Consider the following 20,539-nt stretch of genomic DNA (forward strand, 5'->3'; position numbering starts at 1 on the left):
TTTTGGCGCATCCAAACTGTTGACCATTAGAAAAGAAACCATTAGAGAAAATAGTGGAGTAATCCGAAACCTCTAATTTAGACGTTAACATTTTAACTAATAAAATTTTTTTTAGGAGAATATATAAAACACTTGATATTTGTTGTACATATAGTTTACACCTAAGGAATTAACGAATCTCTACAAATATAAAATTTTGTTTTGCATTGACCTTATCTTATTCGATTTCCTGTTGCATGTTAGTTAATTTATGGCGTTCCTATTTTGCTTCACGTATAAAGACGTGCTAAGCTTTGATAAGCTAAAGTGAGAGTAGTCTTGATGAAATGTCATTGGTCAGTGTATGAGATCCAAACGTGCGAGCATCCATCGAGGCCAAATGGCGGTGAGGGCAAGAGAAGTCTTACATGGAATATCAAAGAACCTACTGGGCCATCATGATTTATATCTTAAGGATCGTTATTTCCTGATCTCGATGATTGATCTTTTTAAATGAAGAAAGGGAAAAGGAAAAAATTTTAATATGAAATATTAAATGACATATTAAACAGCAATATTTATTTTATGTCCTTTTAAGTTCTTCTATTTTGCTCAAAAGACAAGTAAATCCACCAATACCATTCATCATATTTCTGCGTTAATACAAAAAACCGTGTAGGTTTTTTAAAAATGCCTGTAATTAACTTGGAGAAATGACAAGATAAAGTGTTGCATTACAACTGCTAGTTCTATTGGACTCTCTTCCTGGCATTCAATTGCCAAAAACACTACTCCCCCTTCACATCATACATTTGCATTATTTCTTTATCCTCACCCTGTTCCAACAGATCTAGCAGTTAAAATGCCAAGAAATATTCCCAAAACAAAAAATACCCCTTCATATTGAGATAGATGTTACCGAGCTCCACACTAGGTGACACAGAACACCGACCAAATGAATCATCAGTGGCACAGCTGAAACACCATGAACTCCCCAACAGATTAAGAATGGTTGAACCATGGTCCAACTGCACCATTCATGTGCCCATTGCTATGGATACCAACACCATTTGGGATGAGCGGAGGCAATCCTATAGCCATTGGAGGTGGGGCAGTAGGGTACAACCCATGAGAGGGTGGGAGTGTGTGGGGGCTCATAAGAGGACTTCCTGCGGGACTCCCTTTACGTTGTTGGATGGCATGGATCTGTCTAAGACCATCTTCATGGATACGGGACAGCGTATCCAACTCCTTCATTGATAGAGCTTCCAAGCCAGCACCGTATAGAGGTGCATGTCGAGACATCTCTTCTTGAAGTGAACCCTCAAGAGAATGGATATATTGCTGCCAAAAAAATAAAAGCATTAGCACAACTACTCTTCCACACTCCAACAACAGAAATTTTCAGTACTACATGTCCACAAGTCACAGCCCATATTTACAAAAGCCAATTCTTACAAAATAAATTAGCATGAACCACAACACAGTTACTGAATATATAACATGCATCATAATGTCTCGCACAAGAAACGCCATATGTAACATGCATTCCCAAATTTTCAGAAGGGCAGAATAAAACAGAAACCATAAGCCTGCTTTGAGCCTCAAGATCAACTAATCATATTCTGAATTTCCTGATTAGGCAACCAAGAGAGCCATGCTGCAAGAGCAATATGTTGAAAGATGTTTTGCCCATAAATAGTAGGTTTTGGTGTATGAAGCAGCCTCTTGCCAGCTTTTTCTTGTTTCCTCTCTTTTACTGGTCTCGTCTTACTTCAACTCTTTCCTCCTGGAATGAGATCCCCCTTTATTTTACATTCCCCTTCCCCTATCTTATCAAAAAATTCCCTCGTATTCCTTTTTTTCAGAAGCAAAAATGGATTAATCACATAAATAAAGCAACTTCAAATCTAAACACCAACAGCATAACATTGACTAACTGAGATAAATAGAAGCAAAAGGAGTTGACGGCCAAAACCTCGCAGGCTTGCAGTTTTGATTCCATCCCATCAATGTATGCTTCGCATCGAGCAACCTGCTGCTCTTTCTCCCTCTTTTCTCCTTCAGTTTGCCCAACTGTTTGCGTCAGCCGTCGAACTTCGTCCTCAAGTGACTGTCGGATTTCCTCTCTAGTAACATTTTCTGTGGCATAGCGTTTCAGTTCATCATCAAATCTTTTGCGTGCTAATTCAGCACTCTTTAACCTTTCAGCAAGAGCATTTTTCTCCTTCACAACTCTCTGTAAAATACAAAGGTTTTTGTTAAGAAAGGAAATGACTCAGCACTGGAACCAAAAGCACAAATGTAATGACAACCAAACAATGCCCCCCCACTCCCCCTCCCAGGGAAAAAAAAACAAGCACACACAAACATACAACACAATTTTAGTTCATGAAAAGGTGCCCAATATGAGACTCAAAGGATTGCATGCACGTATAAGTTACAAAGAAATAGCACTGCAACACAAGCTCATGTGTACAGACACACACAAAAGCAACTATCCTCAGAATGAATATTGCCATGACAGACAAAATTTAAACATGCTTGTAAACTGAAACGACAACTGTGACAACAATGACCAATTGGGAATCAGATTCAAAAAATGGATCATGTAAGAAGTCAAAATATCATTCTACCAAAAGTGGTTGCTCAAGCAATGTAGATGGTAAACCAAGATGGTTAGCCATTTAGGGGCACCATGTCTTCCCAGTTTTGCCCATTTTGACTCCTGTCAATGATCCAGATTAGATGGCAATCAATATCCCCCAGAAGCAAATCCATTTAACAGGCAACTCAAATACCCTCACCGTTCCCCCAACCAAGAAGGCACCCATTGTTAGCGTAGAAAAATATTTACATTTGGAAAAGCTACTATTGATCAGGAAAAAATACCAAAACCACTGAACATTGCATATCTAAATGCAAGACCACAGCTTGAGTTAGAACTTAGAACACAACAATTATATTAAAAAGAAAGCATTTTGTTTGTAACAGCAGCCTCGCCGTCATGCAAGAAAATGTATAACATCATTAAGGAGGAGGCAATCATAAAAGTTATTAAAGTTAACTTCTAGTACTACTTAAAAACAGAAAAAACAGGCTAAAAATCTAAGAATTGTTTAACAATTCAGAAAGTCAAATTGATATAGAACAGCATCATCATACATTAAATGTCTGCAATAAGTTAAATTGCGGGTTGAGGTTGAGATTCAATTGCGGTTTCAGTGTCTAATGATTGAAAGGAAATGAATTACAGACATTTCAGAAAATGTGACAGAAACTTGTGAACATGCACAACCCATAGTTTGGATTATTGCAGTAAAGGATTAATGGTTGTAGCCTGAAGGATGATTAGGGTAACAATAACCCTTACCTTAAAAAAAATTAGAAAAAATAAGAATTGCCCGGGGTTTTAAAGTGTGCATAGTAGTGTATCTTAAAGTTTGACATACATTGTTGGCCTGCTACCTAACAGCTTAAGCTTTGGTTATAGTGGTTGCTATAATGGTATCAGAGCAATGGTTGTCAGGAGATCCTGGGTTCCAGTCTTCTGTCTGCATTTATTGTTACATTGTTGACCCATAACCTAACAGCTTAAGCTTTTCGGTGAAGTGACGAGTATAAAATCAATAAAAAGAAGAATGAGAAAATTCTAGGATTAGGAATCAATCCTAAAATCCCTTGGAGATCGAGCAAAGGGTTAGGGGAATTGCAAAATCTTAAAGAAGCATCAAATTTGTGTTCTTCATATTACTATATCTCTAGAGTCAATAATTTTATATGAGAAACTACTGAACTCAATCACTTGCTGCTGTAGCTAAGTTCTACAGTGCTTTTTGGGCATCAATCCCATCCAAGCCTTATGAGTTGGGACTACCAAAAGCACCTCTTTATACCCCTACATCCTTTTTCCAAACATTTGAACAATCCTGTTTTTTTATGAATATGTCCTCAATTTCTCCATTTCAGTGGGTTATTGATTCTAAATAACTAATGCCAACAACATTTTCCTCACCTATCATTAAAACTTATATTCCATATACTCCATTTTAGAACTACGTTTCCCAAAGCCTTTAAATTCCAAATTTTCCTTCCAAAAACCTTTTTTTTTTTTTTTTTTTTGGGTGGATTGAAGGTATTAAAGGAAATTTGTACATCAGACACAGATACAAGTAATCTCCATATATAAAAATTACACCACAAGTTAAAAGTTGAAGTTCAAAAAATGAGTTACAATAGAGATGGGTAAAAGATTAGTTAATGGACAAATGCATTAAGGTTGACATAATCAAAGACAAGCCACACTGTCGCATGCAGCATCACTGTATACATTAGTAAAGTTTCCAAGCAAGGCACATGTTCATAAGAAGTAGACTTCAATCGTGATAAAACCACAGACAAGCTTAAAATCCATATAGGTAGGCAGAAATTGTTAATACATAGATTAATTATAATATTATTGCCAAACAAAAAATCCTTTACTTTTTGATTGGTAACTGGTAAGATTAGAACCATGTATCTCCTTTACCTCCAACCCAGGCCTTTACCACTAAGCCAGGCCACAGGCCACCCAAAATAAGTATTACAATACAGGACGAGTCACAAGTACGCCACAAATTTTGCAAAAGAACGCCTTATAATAATTAAATGATGATATTATGCTTGATTTCACAAATCCAGAAAAACAGTAGCAAGCAAGCTAGTCATTCTTCCTGCATACAACAATTCTTATCCTGTTATAAATTAATAGCTGTTGATCCAATACACATTCCAAGCTCAAAACCTCAAAAGAGCAAGAACTTCTCTGCAGCTCTTGCTCCATGCCTTTGATCTCAACATCTGCTCACAATTCACAATGTCAGAGACATTAAATTTCCAAGAACATGACCACAAATTATGATCGCAAACAAATGATTCATACTCCTCAAGGATTCTTTATGAATGTTTACCTTCATGACTCAATTTTGTTTCTCCACATTGTCCCTTCCATTACTTAAGTTAATTATACTCCCAAACACTAGTTCTGATCGGCTACACGAATCAGTTTCTCCATTTTGCCTGTTGAGAGTATGATCTAGAGACACCAAATCTTTTCTGTGATGTCGGACAAGTATTGAAATTTGGATATAAAGAGAAAATTGAGAAGAAGAAGAAGAAAAAGAAGAAGAAGACGAAGGAAAAGAAGAAGCCCGCCAGAGAGAGAGAGGGAAACTGCAGCAATCTGGTTCAAAGCAATAACTGTACAACAACTTACATATCCAGCACTTATACCCACTACTAACTAGAACACATATTTACATAAAAACAATAAGACAAGAAATTACAAAATAACCTCAACTACTTAAATACACAAAATAAACCTAAATTGACTAAACTTCTAAAGTAGCAAGAGTTTCTCAATCTAAAATATAAAAAACTAGATACAATATGAACATCTAAAATTCTGCATTGGTGGTTCTCCATCATTCTAACTACATCAGCACATGATCTATTTTACCTGCTTGACCTCTCTTGATTCCTTTTACTTCAGTTGAATCACTCTTGCACACCAAATTACCAAAGCAAACCTAAGTATATCCGTCCATGTTGCACATGGCCAAGCCATCATCTTAACTTGTCCTCGGTGTAAACCCAACCTTCAAAAATAACTTTTATTGGCCCATTTCAGCCAACCTGCTCTTACCATTCATGACATCATCACTGTGCTCCTCGTGACAACAGAGCCTAAATATTGAACAGGATGTTTTCTTCAATTACTAAAGTGCGTAACAGATATCCAATCTTGCCCCTTTATGTATCAAAAGTGGGGAAGATGCCTACTTATAGGAAAATACGAAGATAATTATTTGAGGGGAGATGGGAGAGACCGGATCAGCTTCCCTTTCTATAAAAGTATAGATAATTCTAGTTGCAGTGGAGACAATTTCAAGCATGTGTTTATTGGGTTCTACAGATGGAACAAGCCAACAGTACCCTTGTCCACAGTCAACATAGGTAAGCAATCAGCTGAAAACTGTATTAACTTGTTAGATCACCACTTGAGCTTTTAGGTTGTCAGCAACAAGAACAGAAACAAAAACCTCAGCACGTGCAGCTTGATTGCATGTGGAGAGGTAAACAAATGATGAATAGAGCACAAGATAGTTTTTAACAAATTGATGATAGAAGCTGGACTAATAGTTTTAAATATTTAGGCTCAATCATTCATTAGGAATAACTCGAAGATCTTTTCATAGGATTATGGCAGGTTGGATGAAATGGTAGTGCCACGGGAATACCTTCCAATTTGAAAAGAAAGCGTTGATAAGAAAAGTTTGGAAAGAAAATTTTATAAAATGCACTTAGGCCTGTAAGTTTTCATGGTCCTCTTTGGAAGTCTGCTGTGACAAAATTTTCCAGCCAAAAAAAAAACAGAATAATGTACTGTCCTCGAGTAACAGTTGTTTAGAGTTCCAGCTTGAGTCTTAATTTTTACTGCTATTTCATAAAAGGACTCCCACTAATTGCAGCAACTGACTGGTAGATACAGGTGTTATTGATCATCTGTTTACCCCTCTAGTTGCAATTGCACTGCATGTGCAAGGTAGTTTTAAGGCTTGATGTGCATTGCAGGCCCACAAACAAACAGCTTAAGCTTTTAGGTGAAGCTGTGGCTTGACTTTTACTACATTTTCACACCCACGAGAGAGAGAGAGAGAGAGAGAGAGAGGCTTTAACACAAAGTGATAAGACCAAGGAAACAAAAGGATCTGCTGCTCGGCCCAGGGATATGCCCAAGGCAAGTTCAGGCATCAAAACAGGTCTCAAAGACCAGGATCAGAAACAGAAAAATAAGTCCTGAACAATGCGCCTACACTGGTAATATATTAAACAATAATAACTGGTAACAAAGGCCTCCATCATGAATCATAACCAAAAATGTCAAGGCCCGTTCAGTTGCGGAAACTATTTTCCATCTTCCATTTTTTAGTTTTCCAAAGAATTAGAAATATTTTAATTTAGTTTTTAGTTTTTTAAGATTTGTCATTAAAAGGTAGAAAATATAGAGTTTGTACTATAGACCTATTATGGTCCGCCCCTTCCCCGGACCCCGCATACACGGGAGCTTTGTGCACCAGGCTGCCCTTTTTTTTAAAAAAAAAGTGCAAAACAGTTATACATTTTTTATTTCAAGATTTCAAAATTGTTACAAAAATAAATAAATAAAATTAAACTAGTTTTTCAATTTTCCATAAAATTTATAAGGTATTTTTTGATATCATGGATTTTGGGGCTTTAACTTAATTTTTAATCACACAAATCAAAGACCAAGATCCGAATTCCATGCTCTCTAAGCAAAGAGTAGAAATCTAGAAAATAATAAAAAGATGTTTTCCAACTTTTCTATATAGATTTAGAAAATTGTAAAAAAAAAAAACAAAAAAGGTGGCATTTTTGTACTAATATGAATAAATTAGATGAAAAAATAAAACTATTTCCACAAGAAAATAGTGTCAAAACTGTTTATTGTTGTTCATTTATTTCATACAAATGTTGTAAGAATAAAAAAAATAAAAAAAAATTAGCCAATTTTTTTTGTACTTTTAAAAAAAAAAACTAAAATGAAAAATAAAAATTGTTATCCACAACTAAACAGGCCCTCAGGTCCACAGCCAAATGCAGGGAAATGTGTAACCTAATAGACTGATTCCAATTCAAGCAACAAACCTAACCAACAAAAACTAAATCTAATCCAGTCTTCTAAATGAAATGTGCAACCATGGCTTTGAAAAACATATAATAGGTAAAAATATATGATTAAGTCATAAACTTCGTATGAATAGTTATAGAGCAACAAAGAATAGAATATAGACCACAAATCCAGAACGAAGATTTCAGTCCAACATATACAGAGCCACAGTCAAGTGCAGGGGTCATGGTACCCCCAGTTTCTGAACTTTTCCTTAGTACATATACACATAGTGGGCAAATAAATAAATACTAAGACTTACCAGACCAGGCCCCAATACGAAGTCCTGTACTAACCTAGTGCACTTCTTCAGAGAATTTACTATTATTTTTGTTGGTAATTGTCATTCATAAACTTTTGTCAGTCCTTTGGACTGTCCAAAATCTCTGAATCAAGGACTAGGTAGTAATTTATGCCAAAGCAATCTAGCCCACAATGCAGAACAGCCCAAAATTTTTGGATTCAAAGTAACAGGTGTAAGTTGACATTTTCTAGCTTAAGACATTGATATTGTACTTTCCAAAATAATTTATTTAAGAGAATAACTGCAGCAGAACAAAATGAAGGGCAACTGAAATGCAAGTTATATGCTACCTTCAATTCATCACGTTTCCGGGACTTCAATTGTGAAAGTTGTGTCTCTGCATCATGAAGACGATCCTGAAGAATTTTTTTCTCAGCTGTGAGTTTCGTGATTTCATCATCCCGCTCTGAACGAAGCCACTCAAGCTGACTTTCAACCTCCTGCATCTGTTCAGAGAGCTCCTTCTTTTCCCGAGCCAAACGATCTGTCTCAGACCTCATTTCGGACTGTCATATTGCAAAAAATTGTCAATTTTAATGATCTCCAAAAGGAAAACCAATAGGAAGTGAGAGTGATACTCTACCCCGTATCATCAGTTAGAACAGACAATGTACCTTGAGACGGTTGGTGGTGACATCAGATTCACACAACTTTTGTGCTAAAATAGCTTTTTCTCTCATCACGTTAGAAATTTCAACTTTCTTTTCTTCACGAACGCGAATAACTTCATCTTCAGTTGCGCATAGCTGATGCCACAGAGCTGAACGATCAACATTTGCAAGTTCAGCAACCTCCCGCATCATGCTCAACACTGGTCTAACTATTTCTTGTTCCTCACAAGCCAAAATGACCAAAATATCCAAATCCAAATCTACTTCACGACTACTATCTGTTGTGCTGGTGGCGCGATCAACTAGTCTCTTCAGCATCCTCCCTCGGTAAGACTCATCAGCATACCATTTAAACACTATAGTGTAGAGCATCTTCACAAAGCCCTTTACACGCAGATCTCTAGAGAGAGCCAATGACTCAGCTAGACCAAGAATTGAAGTAAAATCATCTTGTTGGACTCTCAGCTGCTCATTGGTTTCTCCCTCCGCTACCACATCTGTGTGCTGGAAATTTTCAGCAGCAAACCTGGAATTGAAATTCAGTCTTTGAGCAATGCGTCTTTCCAATACCATGGCTACTGATTGAGCCATGATGACCCCCCGAGCCACAGCTCTCTCAAAAGTTTGGGAGGCTTCAACAGCAAGGCAAGGTATAGACAACATCTCTATCAGGATATAAATATCAGAAAAATAACGACAAGCACGGAAAGCCTGCTCATCCACCGCATGCAACCCTCCTGTAGGCCCATTTTCACCAAATAAGAAAAGCCCACAAGGCAATGCTGAGCAATTGTCACCAAAATCATCATCAGAGTCAATATCTCTTAGTATAGTTTCGGCAACATCTCCCCAACTATTTACAGTCCTACTTAAAAAATCAAGGACACAAGGAGACACCTCAGCACCCAAATTTTTTAGCCTAACACGAACAGATCTAACCTGGAACGAAAAAAGGAACAAACTCAATCACAACTTACAAGGTGAGTTAGATAATACAAATCCATAAAATAAAAAAAAAGCATGCCAAATAATGGAGAACATGTTACAATATACGAGGACTAAATTTTCAGACGTACGGCTTCAGGAAGATGCTGGCATCGGGATGCAGCTTTAAAAATAAAATTTATGGTTGCAGCAAGAGGTTCATCATTTGCGTCCACCAAAAGTTCAAGAGATTGCAATAGAACGCGTTCCCAAACCTCGCTACCACACTCCAATTGACTAAGAGCACCAAAAACCTGTGGAACAAGATATCATCATTAAGGGATGAAATATAGCAACAAAATAAGTTAGACAAAATTTTGTGTGGAATAGAAAAAATTCAAAATTGAAATGGAGCTTCCTCAGACGTTCATTAAGAGCACAGCCCAATGAGACCATCAAAGAGGTAAAAGAGGAAAGGCTTTCAAAACAATATCTTACAGGTAACCGTAATGCAGGTTCTGCGTCCGGCTTTTGAAGTCGGTCTAGAAGTGCACAAGCAGCGAGCGGATGCTCCGAATGTTCGACCAATTTGGGAACCAAAGCAACCAGATCTGGCTGCAGATGTTTTGGAGCCTTATCCAAGACAATAGAAATCTTTTGTGCAGACTGAGGCCTCCGTCTTGGCTCAGGACAACCTTGTGGAACAGCCCCATCTAGAGCTCTTAATGAGTTCACAATCAATCCCAAAAGCTCCTCAGACTGCTCTGGCCACTTAGTCTGAAAAAGCAATTCATCACGGCATTAAAACAGGAAAATTAACCCACAAAGTACACCATTTCTAGCAATTAAAGAATTGTACCTTGGAGCGAAGGGAAGCATTTTCTAAAGAACCACTAGCAGATGTTTCTGGGGGACAAATGGGCTGTCCAGGAACAGCTTTATTAGTTATGGGAATACCATTCATATCTGAGCTCTGTACTGCAGATCCATTAGTATTTTCATCTACCCCAGAATCTAACCTCTCATATACCGGGAGTTCCACAGATTCTGATGCCCCAGTTTCCCTATCAGATTCCAGGGGACTGATAGCTCCACTGCCATCTGGAGAAGGTTTCAAGCTTGCATCTGAAGAATCACCATAAGAGCTTCCCTCTGAAGGCTGGCAACACTCAACCATTATATCCAATAGTAAATCAATAATTGCCTGCTGCAGAACTTTTACTCCCATCAACAAATTCATCAGACTGGGGGAAGATTCATCAGTCTTCGAGACCTTTCCATCATTACAACTAGAGAGCTTTGTTGGGAGGAGCAAACGCTTCACCTTAGCAGGGTCATCGAGATAAACACGAAGTCCAGTCAGAAAACCAGCAATTGCACCAGCATCCATTAGAAGCTTTTCTCTTAATGTGACCTGTGGCTGTGAAGGATTATCTCCGTATGTGAGGTGAAAACCTGCCCTGGAAAGAAGGTTTCTAAAGATATCTTCTTCATCTCCACTTATCCCTTCACTGTCTTCTGAATCAATGAGCTCATCAGGGTCAGTTGTTAAAGCATCCTGATCATCCTCGGAAGCTAAAACCTGACAATAGGAAGACCACATTGAATGTATATAAATACACACAAAGAGCGAAAAGGCACATACAGACAGATTGACAGACAGAAAGTAATGATGCTAAAATATTAGAAAAACAAGGCAAGCCTACTCAGTTTATCAGGTCAAAAACCACATCCACTAGCTAGGCTTTATAAACTTCCATACTAATATATCCTTCCTTCACAAGGAATAAAGTTTATCAAAGTGGAAAAAACGAAAGGAAAGAATTTAAGAAATGAGGCATTCACCAGACAATGTACCTCCAAAAAAATACCCAAAAAAGAGTAAGATTAAATAAATAAATAAGAAACTAACACCAATAACAACATCATCATCATCAAACATACAGGCTGCAAGAGGCAACAGAAAAAGGTTGAAAATACAGAAGGCAATGATCTAATTGTGAAAAATATAACAAAAGATTGAAAGGAACATAGAAACTAAGGATAAACAAAACAGCCCTTCTGGATCGCAATGTGCATTTGATAATGGGGGCACCTTTCCCTAACCCTTAGGGTTTGTTTGGCACTTGGAAAACGTGAGAAAAGGGAAAGAAAAAGATAAAGGAATCCAGTTTTTCTTGTTTGGTTATCAGGGAAAGCAAGAAGAAAAATAAAATATATAGTAAATTAATGAATAAAATCATGATTTTACACATGGTCAACATTTTTTTGGTAAGTAATAAGTTTATTGATAACAAAAATGAACACAAATTACACTAGGAGTGTACATGAGGTAAACAAATCAAAAACAGAAATTACAAGAATCTAGTAAATCAAAACCAGAAGCAAATGATTGGTTTCGCAAAGCAGCCAACCAATCCATCAAAGTTGTAAAGAAAAATAGCTTCAGGTCCGAAATGGATCTTTCCTTATCTTCAAAACACCTACTATTCCTCTCCCTCCAAAGACACCACAATAAAAAATGAGGAACCATCAACCAAATAAACCACATGGTCAACATTTTTTAAAAATTTTAATAATATTAGAATATAATTTTATTTTTAATGCCATTTGATATAGAGAGAAAATACAATACAATAGAAAATACACTTCCTTCTTATTTCCCTTTCCTTTCTTTTCATCAAAAAAAATTCTTGATCCAAACCGGACCTTAAAGAAGCCAGGCTGACCCATTTAAAGTTCTATTTACCTCAGAAATTTTTCAATGAAGTTAGCACCCCGGTTTAGTGTCCAAAAATATGAACATAGGAATGGATTTGTATATGGAAAATTGAAGAGCTGCATATGCTTAATGCATGTCTTTGGCTCCTGTCAGTGCATATTGCTTACAAATAAAATCACTAGTCAGAGGAATTAGCTAGAGATGAGCTGCAAAGGATGTTGATATGTGGTTGAGGGCACATGTACATGCTATAGTTACATAAAGCGGGAGCAGGAATGGGTGAGAGTGTGACCGGTGGGTGTTTGAGAGCAGGAAAATGTACAGGAGTTGAAAGGTTAGATGCACCTAGGGAGCAGCTATATAAATTATAAATTATGCATAAAATTAGAAAAATATCATAGGAACTATAAAATACAAACCATCATACAATATTTTTTAAAAAGAAATGTCTTACCTCCAACATATGAACTACAATAATTACATCAAATGACATTTTCACATAATAAGGCCTAAGAAGTTGCAGAAGTACATGGTAACCTTACCTCTATCTAATCCAAAAAGAATAAACTTTGAGGCAAATGATACACCAAAAGTATTTTTACAGCTTATAATGACAGGTGCAAGCTTCTGTCGTGAAAGGAACAAAATTTTGTCATGATTGGAGCAAGATTCTATCAAGATCCTATGTAAGAAGTGCCAAGTCAAGGATTTGTCATGATTGGAGCAAGATTCTACCAGGGATTTTCTAAAAAAGGAAGCCTGGTAGAGTGGCTCAAAGAGAATACTGCATAGGAAAAATCGAGCCTGGGTCTGGAAAGGTGACAAGGATTAATATTATTGAGACAGTATTGATTCTTAAGGCATAACAAAAGGATCTTTTTTCAGCATTAATTCACAGTCCTCAAAGGTGCTGCAAAGGAAATAGGGGAAGTTGCCAAGAAAATCAAGCAAACCAAGAATACAGGGGGAAGCCATAAGAGCCGGATAGATGCTTTAACTAGTGAACTTTCAACTCCATGTTGGTATGATTTATATAAATGATAGCTAAGCTACCAAACCAGAGACAGCAATAGCAGGAAGAAGAGGAGCAGCTGGATGGAATCCTGTTCTTGCATGCGATTCTAAATCCAGATAAGTTGATTTTTAGCTTGATTCTGAAATTGTGATTCTGTTACTGAGAGAAGAGCAAACGAATATACATAAATATAATGTCCTTGTTATATTATCACTATACAGTTATGCTTCCAGCCACATTTATATGAGAGGAATTGTGTGCTGAATTTTCAGCTAGAAGACTGCCATGCACTTACTCACCCATTGGAGTCGAGCATATTTTAAAAAAAATGATAATAATAATAATAGCTATCAAGTGCTTAGCTGTACTGTCTTCCAATACCCTCGATGCATTTGTTGTTATATTTCTATGTATATTTGATGAGTTATATTCACCCTACCTAAGCATGCTCAAGCTTCTTCCAAGATTTTCAGCCATGTCTTTAACATTGCCTTTTGGACAGACAAAACTCATCTAAAAGCAACAGGATGACCCCTGACTAGTCTAGCTCCAAGGACACAGCATGTATGGTACTACGGTTCCATTTATGCATGCATCTCCCTAATATGACGCTTGGACACCAAGTGTTTTCAGCTTGTAAACCAAGGGATACACTTGAGCAGTCAGAATTTCACTAATTTTAGACACTTTCATAGTACTGATCCAGATTTAATTGATCAAAAAAATATATGCACCTAGATTTAGTATGAGTATACTATCAAATTCTAAATCATAATATGGCATCCCCATTAGTACAATAATGCTAATGGAAATGTCAATCATCAGAAACTTCTACAAAATGTTGAAATGGACCAACCAGAAGAATGCACTGCTCAGGGAGAATCTCATGAATAACTGTTTGCCATCATGTATCTTTCTAATCATGTGATAAGAAGCTGAAAGAATGAGGTCAACTAGTGAACTTCCAATATCACATTATGGAAAGTAAAGGTTTATGCAAACACAGCGGATGTTATGGTAAGTTAGGCCTAGCATCTAGAGAAGATAAGATAAAGGAAAGTGATTAAGATGGTTTACTTGCAACATTGCATGAGTGCTGATTAATGTTAATGGCAGTAGGAGAAGGAGGGGTAGATATCGAATAACTTCAACTAAGATTGTAAGAATGACAAGTTTCTAATTGTCATAGGCAATATCCTAGATTGTGTATACTAATAGACAATATACATGCAGCTGACCCCAACAAGCAGGACTAGGCTAGTTTGTCATTGTTTCATGCTATAATATTACAATGTATAGTATCAAACTATTATGTGATATTATAATCAATTATGTTATTACTAAATAATATTATGATCTTATAGCATAATATAATATTGCTTACTATTTTCAATATCATAACTGCACTTTTTTAGATGATATAATAATGTGCGATAATAATATGGTGACGTGATTTCCTCTTATTTTTGAGAGGGATTCCTTTTCTTGGGAATTTCATTTTAGAAGGGTTTGAATAATAAGAGTCTTGGATGTTTGCTATAACTCCAATAAGAGTGATGTTAGAACTTAGAATTTGTATTCAATGGGGAATTATTTGTGTAATTTTTTCTTCTCTCATTTAGTTAAGGCCCAATTGTCTTTTCCTCTTTTTGGGGGCATATGGGATGCTAAAGTTCCTTCTAAGATTAAGGCATTTGTTTGGCTAGTGGCCTTTAGGAAGTTAAACACCAAAAAATTGTTGTGGTAGAAGGCCCTCTAAAGCTTTTTTTCTCTAGATATGTGTTTCACGAGCAGAACATCTCTGAGGATGCAGTTCATTTTTTTTACACTGATCATTTGCATGGGGAATATGGAACATATTATTTGGTGTTCTTGGTGAATTGTGGGTTTGCTCCAAAACAATGGAGGAGTTTTGAGTAAGTCTTCTGTTGGTTTTGGGAAGGGCAAGGATGTTGGAAAGCTGTGGAGGTATTATGCTCCCTTGGCTGTTCCATGGGAAATTTGGTTGTAGAGAAATGCTAGAATATTTTCCAGAAAGATGCTGTCAAGGGATTTTCTTTGGCACACAGTTCAATTTTTGGCTTCCCTTTGGGCATATAGTGCAGTCTGTTTTAAGGGCTCGAGATGTTAACCAAGAATTGGTAGCATTACTAAGATGATGGCATAGTGCTGATTTTTTTTTCTCTTCCTCTGTTTGAGGCTCTTCTTGTTCTCCTATTACGAGGGGTACTTTTGCCCCAAATGGCTAAATATTGGAGACGTTTCAGGCCCATAAATTTGGAAGCCCATGGAAATCTCAAATTACCTAAGGTAAGGGTCGGAATGGGAGTCTCATTTTTCATGGGAATCTCACATTCCTTTTAATTGATCTCTAATAACCGTCACAGTAGATTCCAGTGCCAAACCAAACACAGAAATGGAGTGCTATAGGCATCACATTCCCAAAAATACTAGAGTATTCTACAAATCAAACACCACCCAAAAATTCAAGTAAGAGTACTTTAGATTTTGAACCCCTTAGAGAGCAACAACAGCACGACGCAAATAGATAAAACTAACACACTCGTACTAACCTCTAGGCCTGAGAACTCAAACCATGGACAGCAGTCCAAGATTTCACATACAAAAACAACTGTGTCACGCACAAGAAATCCTGCATCAGCTTCTAGCATATCCGAAACTTTCATAAATTGAAGAACAGAATTATTCCATGTTTTTGTACAAATAGATGACTCCTTCCACACAGTTTTGGATGCATTCTTTTGATTCACCACAGCCATCCTGTATCGAACCCAAAAATTCTTATCCGGATCACTCCCAACAGATTGATCACTCTCCAGATATATACATATGGTATCAAAGGATTCGTACACACCTGTGTTGTGGAAACTTAAACCATCAATATCAACATAAGAGAATACCCAATTGCATTACTACAACGCGATTTTTGGAGAACAGGAAAAAATAAATAAACAACCACCCACCAATGCGCAGCTCACATCCACCAGCTTGAAAGAATTTGCTGAAGATTTTACGGGTTTCCATAATCTCCTTGAAGGACAAGAAGTTCTCCACTTTCCATGTAAAAGAACTTCTTTTCCCAACCCTTTCAATATGTGAACCAGTGTTACTCAAATCACTATCTTGATCAGCAAAATCCTGCATTATAGATGTCTCCTTCAAAATAAGAACCTCAGCAGAGAACACAACAGTGTCCTGAACGAGAAACCCAGAATCTTGATCAAAAAGACTAGTAAGAGTAACAAATTCACGCCAGCCCCAGTCTTTTGCAGCTTTGGAGTAGCGGTTCTGAGATTCTTTTGTTACAGATTTGTCCTCCATTCTCTGGTTCACAACTGACAGCCGATGACTCACAAAACAACTCCAATCACTGGAAGTGTTTCGTGAATCTGTAACTTCAAGAAACACAGAAAGGTGGCACGGTGGCTGAGACTGCCCTGTTACCATTAAGCATTAAAGATGTTTTCATGAGTTCACTTTCATAATGACAATCTTGGAAACAATCATCCCAGCTCAAAAAATCCAAATGCAAGGATCAAAACAAAATGCAACCTCTTCAGTTCAAAATTCAAATAGCATAAGCACAAATAATTCTTTATAATCCAAAGATAAGCTATCACTACACAATTAGAAGAGTTATCAACTAAAGATTCATATAAAATCTGAAGGTTATGCTTGGTTCCTAGCATGCCTATTGCTAAGAATAGTTATTTATAATAGATTAGTTATAATTAGTTATATTTAATTAAAAAAATGTCGTTGCCACAAATCAAATAACAATGTGAAACTTCCAAGGAATAACTATTCCCAAATTTCACCATAAGAATGTCTATTTCTTTCTTAGTACGTGTTAGATGAAACAAAAAAGAATATACCTCTATTCTCAAATTTTCCACCATATTCTATCTAGTTCCAAGGAATCGCTAATTCGCGAACCAGACATAAACCAACAACTCATTTGATTTACAAAATAGCTATTCCTTGGAATAAGAAAAAATATATTGAAAATTTAGAGAATATAGGTAACAGTTATTTCTTATACGTACCTTATTATTTCATTCAACATATACTAAGAAACAAATAAACATTCCCATGGTGAAATTTAGGAATAGTTATTTCTTGTCTGCTCCTAATTGTAGACTCGTTAAAATTTTATATTGTTCTTTGCGGTACCAACATAATTTCTTATGTAACTAATTTTAATTAACTTATTATAACTAATCTATTCCTAGAAAGAGAAGACATTTCACAAATTAAACGGGGGTAAGAGTTTTTATCTAAAAATTTACATATAAAAAAATTTATCCTCTGTTTTAAGTAATTCAGCATACCTCGAGGATAAACAATAAGACGGCAATCCCGATTCCCAATTTGAAACCTTCTGCTCTTTATGCAAAGACCCGTAATCTTCCTCTTCTTCAGAAGATCTTTCAACCTTGTGAAATTTTCAATCCTCCAAGTGAATTTCCCCAAATGCCCATCAGTCTTCCTCGCACCACTACCACTCCTCCCTCCAATCAATCCCCCATTCTTTGAAAAACTACTAAATTCCTTGATTACATGAAATGACGCACTAAAAACTGCAGTATCATCAACCAAAAACCCAGAATCTGACCCAATAAAATCCAACATCTTCATATAATCATTCCATCCCAAACTCGTATTATCCCCACTCTTGTTATCTGCTGCAAAACGCCCATATGAATCCCTGTGCATGTGATTCAACCCTGGTTTTTGATTCAACACTGACATTCGAAACAAACACCAACAACTCCGATCTGACACCACAGTCTTCTCCGTATCTTTACTCTCTAAACACATAGACAAATACTCAACCCCACTAACCGAACTCTGATACACACTAATCCTCAAATTGCACTCTCCAGCTGGAAACACCGGGCTCATTATCTTCTGGGTCTTAATCATCTCCTTAAACAAACTGAAATTGTGGACTTTCCAAGTGAACTTCCCACTCAAAACATCCGAAACTGGACCCCCAGCAACCAACGACGAAATTGACGACCCAGATTGCGCTTCATTGTTATCGCGCACAAAATTGATGGATTCATTCAAAATAAGTATATCGGCAGTGATGAGAACGCAATCATTGTTAAATAAATATCCGGCCTTAGAATCAAAGATTGATGAAGAAGGGGTGAAGTCGCACCAACCGTGTGATTTCTTTTTCGTCGAGAACCGGTGCCACGAATCGCGATGAACAGACTTCGCTTCGTCGGCGTGGTTCACGACGGCGAGGCGGTAGCTGGCGAAACAGTCCCACTTGGACGACGACGTGCCGCGAGGGTCCATGATTTGGAGGTAGATGGAGATGTAGCCAGGCAAAGCCTGCGAGTCACCCTTGGGGTACACAAGGAGGCGACAATCGTAGCCTCCAACTTCGAAGTACTTGCTCCACAAAGCCCTAGCCTTAACCTTAGGGAAATTGAAGACCGTCCACTTGCAGATGGCGGAGAAGTCGCCGCGTCGCTCGACGGTGATCGATTCTTGGCCGCCGGCATCACGGGAACCCACCGTGAGATCTTCGACGGCGGTGATTGACACGGACGGCGACGATGAGGAGGAGGGGGCCGAGATGGAAGGCTGCGATTGCTCGGATGTAGATGAGGACGATGATGGAGCTGCTTCAGATGAGCTCTGCTTCATTGTCCGTGTTGTTCCTTTGTTCGCCTTGTCTCCCCCCCTATCTATAGTTTTGGTTTTGATCAGAGGAGAGAGAGAGAGAGAGAGAGAAAAAAAGAGACAGTAAGAGAGAGAAGAGGAAAGGGGGGGCAGGAGAATGGGAGATATGTGATGAGCGGAGGCATACACGAGAGATTTCGACAGCGCGGCGTACGCTAGTTAAACTGCGCCCACTTTCCAGGCGCGTGTGCATTTACATAAAATGTACCCTATGATCTATATTTAATTTATATTTATATCTATTTATATAATGGTTCGTTTATGAATTAAATTGAGTTAAATGACATTAAATAAAACCAATCTAAAGTTAGAGGTTGGAAATGGGTTGAAAGTTAGAATATTTTGAAGATAATTTCTATAAAAAAATGAATTATAAGAATAATTCAAGAATGAATACACTAATCTTCTTAAAATAAAATTCTGAAAAGACTAATATTAACTTTTGACCCTTTTCTAATAATGTTATAATAAAATATTCAAAAATCGATCTAACCCACAAAATTAATCTGATTTGAACTAAAAATTTAGTTAATTGATTTGTTAATTTAATTTTTATTCACATTTTCTTCAATTTTTTATCAATTACTCGATTTTAATTTTAAATATTCATGAATATATTATTATCCTAATCATACTGATATATGTATTTAGTTAAAATATATATATATTACATATTGTGTGTCATTATATAACAATATAAATAATATGAATTAGGTGGGATCAAATAACCAAATCAAACCATCAATGACCAAATTATTGGCCAATTGATGAGTTCAAATCAATTTCAATTCACATAAGTATACAACATATACTTTCTATTAGATTTGATTTTATTTTAAAACTTTGGCTCAATCAAATAATCGGAACTATAAACATCCTTATTTGCCAACACTATAAGGGTAAATTAGAAAACACATGGTGTAATGCCTCGGACCTGTCACGTGGGGCCCGGAGTGTTATGAGACCAATCATACGTCTTTGATACCATTCATGCAGCATAATTAATTAAATAATTTTAATTGAAATACCAGAGTTCTATATTTACATATGCAAACTCATATAAAACAATCTTATTCTTCATATTACATAGCTAGAATAAAATATATTAAACATGAAACTAATCACATAACCGTTCTAGTATGCACTCACAAATCTAACCCCGCCCTAAAGCTATCTAAGATCGATCACCTGGAAGACCTGAAAAGATTAAATATTCATCGGAGTGAGACACTTTTTAGTAAGAAATAAATAAATTACAACAGTATGTGGCTAAAGTGTTTAATATACAATTACAAAATATACATACAATTGTATATCACCATCAATAACAGCCGAGTAAATGCATTCATAATCACATCATTGTCGACTTCTCTATCACCAAATCACATACACCCATATATAATTATTTTTACTAATAATTCCCGAAAATAAAGAAGTCTACCCGCTCATACAAGTAAATTCCCTCTACTCTAGTGCTAACACCAGGGCACCCACCTTTTTCAGTAAGCCCTTGGGTTATGTATCCAAGTAAAGT

The 20,539-nt window shown here is 36.8% G+C and overlaps 1 protein-coding gene across 1 annotated transcript; it reads right to left on the minus strand.

Annotated features, from left to right (window-relative positions):
- Window positions 1-708: 708 nt before the first annotated feature.
- Window positions 709-19,132, minus strand: LOC131151284 (uncharacterized). The gene is made up of 10 exons (XM_058102538.1): window positions 17,637-19,132; window positions 16,269-16,742; window positions 15,858-16,159; window positions 10,407-11,129; window positions 10,046-10,324; window positions 9,700-9,861; window positions 8,627-9,562; window positions 8,303-8,518; window positions 1,958-2,218; window positions 709-1,323 (listed from the first exon to the last, which is right to left on the minus strand). The coding sequence occupies exons 1-10, from the start codon at window positions 18,967-18,969 to the stop codon at window positions 982-984; spliced, it is 5,028 nt and encodes a 1,675-aa protein (XP_057958521.1). The 5' UTR covers window positions 18,970-19,132; the 3' UTR covers window positions 709-981.
- Window positions 19,133-20,539: the final 1,407 nt, after the last annotated feature.

The sequence above is a fragment of the Malania oleifera genome, chromosome 3, assembly GCF_029873635.1.
Source record: "Malania oleifera isolate guangnan ecotype guangnan chromosome 3, ASM2987363v1, whole genome shotgun sequence".
Taxonomy (NCBI): Eukaryota; Viridiplantae; Streptophyta; class Magnoliopsida; order Santalales; family Ximeniaceae; genus Malania; species Malania oleifera.

What these genes read in the sequence shown, in the direction of transcription:
- LOC131151284 (XM_058102538.1), bottom strand. Translation starts at nt 18,969, where the DNA reads ATGAAGCAGAGCTCATCTGAAGCAGCTCCATCATCGTCCTCATCTACA. An exon ending in TCACCACCAACCGTCTCAAG is followed by an intron (nt 8,519 to 8,626) that starts GTACATTGTCTG and finishes GCAATATGACAG; the next exon opens with TCCGAAATGAGGTCTGAGAC. An exon ending in GGAAACGTGATGAATTGAAG is followed by an intron (nt 2,219 to 8,302) that starts GTAGCATATAAC and finishes TGTATTTTACAG; the next exon opens with AGAGTTGTGAAGGAGAAAAA.